The sequence below is a fragment of the Neomonachus schauinslandi genome, chromosome 11, assembly GCF_002201575.2.
Source record: "Neomonachus schauinslandi chromosome 11, ASM220157v2, whole genome shotgun sequence".
NCBI lineage: Eukaryota > Metazoa > Chordata > Mammalia > Carnivora > Phocidae > Neomonachus > Neomonachus schauinslandi.
In genome coordinates this window covers 50540933-50542381 of record NC_058413.1, presented here as the reverse complement: position 1 = coordinate 50542381, position 1449 = coordinate 50540933, and the positions used below count along the sequence as shown (strand labels likewise).

Below are 1449 nucleotides of genomic sequence, written 5' to 3'. Positions count from 1 at the left end.
ATTCTAATTATCATTTATATAACACACAAAATATACTTCCAGCTGCATGTCTTCCTTTAGATGAACTGTCTTTGATCCAGGCTATGTTTAGTCACTTATCTGACATTTTCTGAAGTAGTACTTCTCTCTTCACATACAAGATCTGGAATGCTCCATCTCACTTCTCCTATATCCCATTTTCTCAAGATAACCAGCATTATATGTGTAAAATATATATTCTAATAAAATATTCTATATATTCTATTCCAATATGCATTCTAATACATATATTGGAATACATACACAGAATATATATATTATATTCTAATATAATAATACTATATTCTAATAACACATTCTCTATATATTCTATTCTAATATATATATTCTAATACAGGTATAATATTAGAATACATATCTGCTCAAGTCAACTTATAGCTTTATGTAATAATTAAAATTTCATCTAACTCTGAAAAAAGACACTGAAATGAAAAACTTCCAGAGATCTCAAGATTATGAAATAAAATCTCAAGCCCTACTGTGCGCAGAAAATAGGCAAATGATGCTTCTCTGAATTTGCTTGGTCTTGAAACTATTTATAATGGGGTTCATTAATGGAGGAAACAGAAAGTAGACATAGCTCATGGTCATGTGGACCACATGTGGTGCATGCTTCCCAAACCTGTGGATGGAAGTCAGGCCAATCACAGTAATATAAAACACCAGAACACAGCTAATATGGGAGACACGGGTGTTAAGGGCCTTAGCTTGCTCCTCTCCAGAGGCGATGCCCATAACTGTCTTCAGGATTAAAATATAAGAGAAGAGGATAATCAAAGCATCTAGGAAGAAAGTCAAAGCAGCAAGAATCACTGGGTACACACGATTAAATGTAATATCAGCACAGGCGAGTTTCATGACATCTTGGTGGAGGCAAAAGGCATGGGAAAGAACATGGGAACGGCAGTATGGGAACCAGAAATATTTGGTTTGCACGATTGGAGGCACAAGGGATAAAAAGCCCCTCATTCGAACCCCCAATCCTGCCTTCATTACCCAGGAATTGGTAAGAATGGAGTTATACCTCAGACGGGTGCAGATGGTGATGAATCGGTCATAGGCCATGACAAGCAAGACACCTGATTCCACGATGGAAAGGGAGTGAATAATATAAGCCTGCAGGAAGCAGGCTCCGTGGCTCATCTCCCGGTGACTCATCCATAAGACCCCCATTACAGTAGGCATTGTTGTCAATGTCACCATCAGATCTATGCCTGCCAGCATGGCAAGGAAATAGTACATGGGCTCATGGAGGCTGTGGTCATCCTTGATGAGGTAGAGGAGTGTGCCATTGTCAAGAAGCACAGAGACGTAGACTGCAAAGAAGGGGATGGAGATCCAGTGATGAGCAGCCTCCAGACCTGGAAAGCCAGTCAGCAAAAAGGGGGCAGTGCTAATACTGGGTCACAT

The 1449-nt window shown here is 39.5% G+C and overlaps 1 protein-coding gene across 1 annotated transcript; it reads right to left on the bottom strand.

The window, feature by feature from the left end:
• Window positions 1-507: 507 nt before the first annotated feature.
• Window positions 508-1449, bottom strand: LOC110576492 (olfactory receptor 51B2-like). Its single transcript, XM_021685682.1, is given in 1 exon segment — window positions 508-1449. A coding segment is annotated over 1 exon segment (942 nt).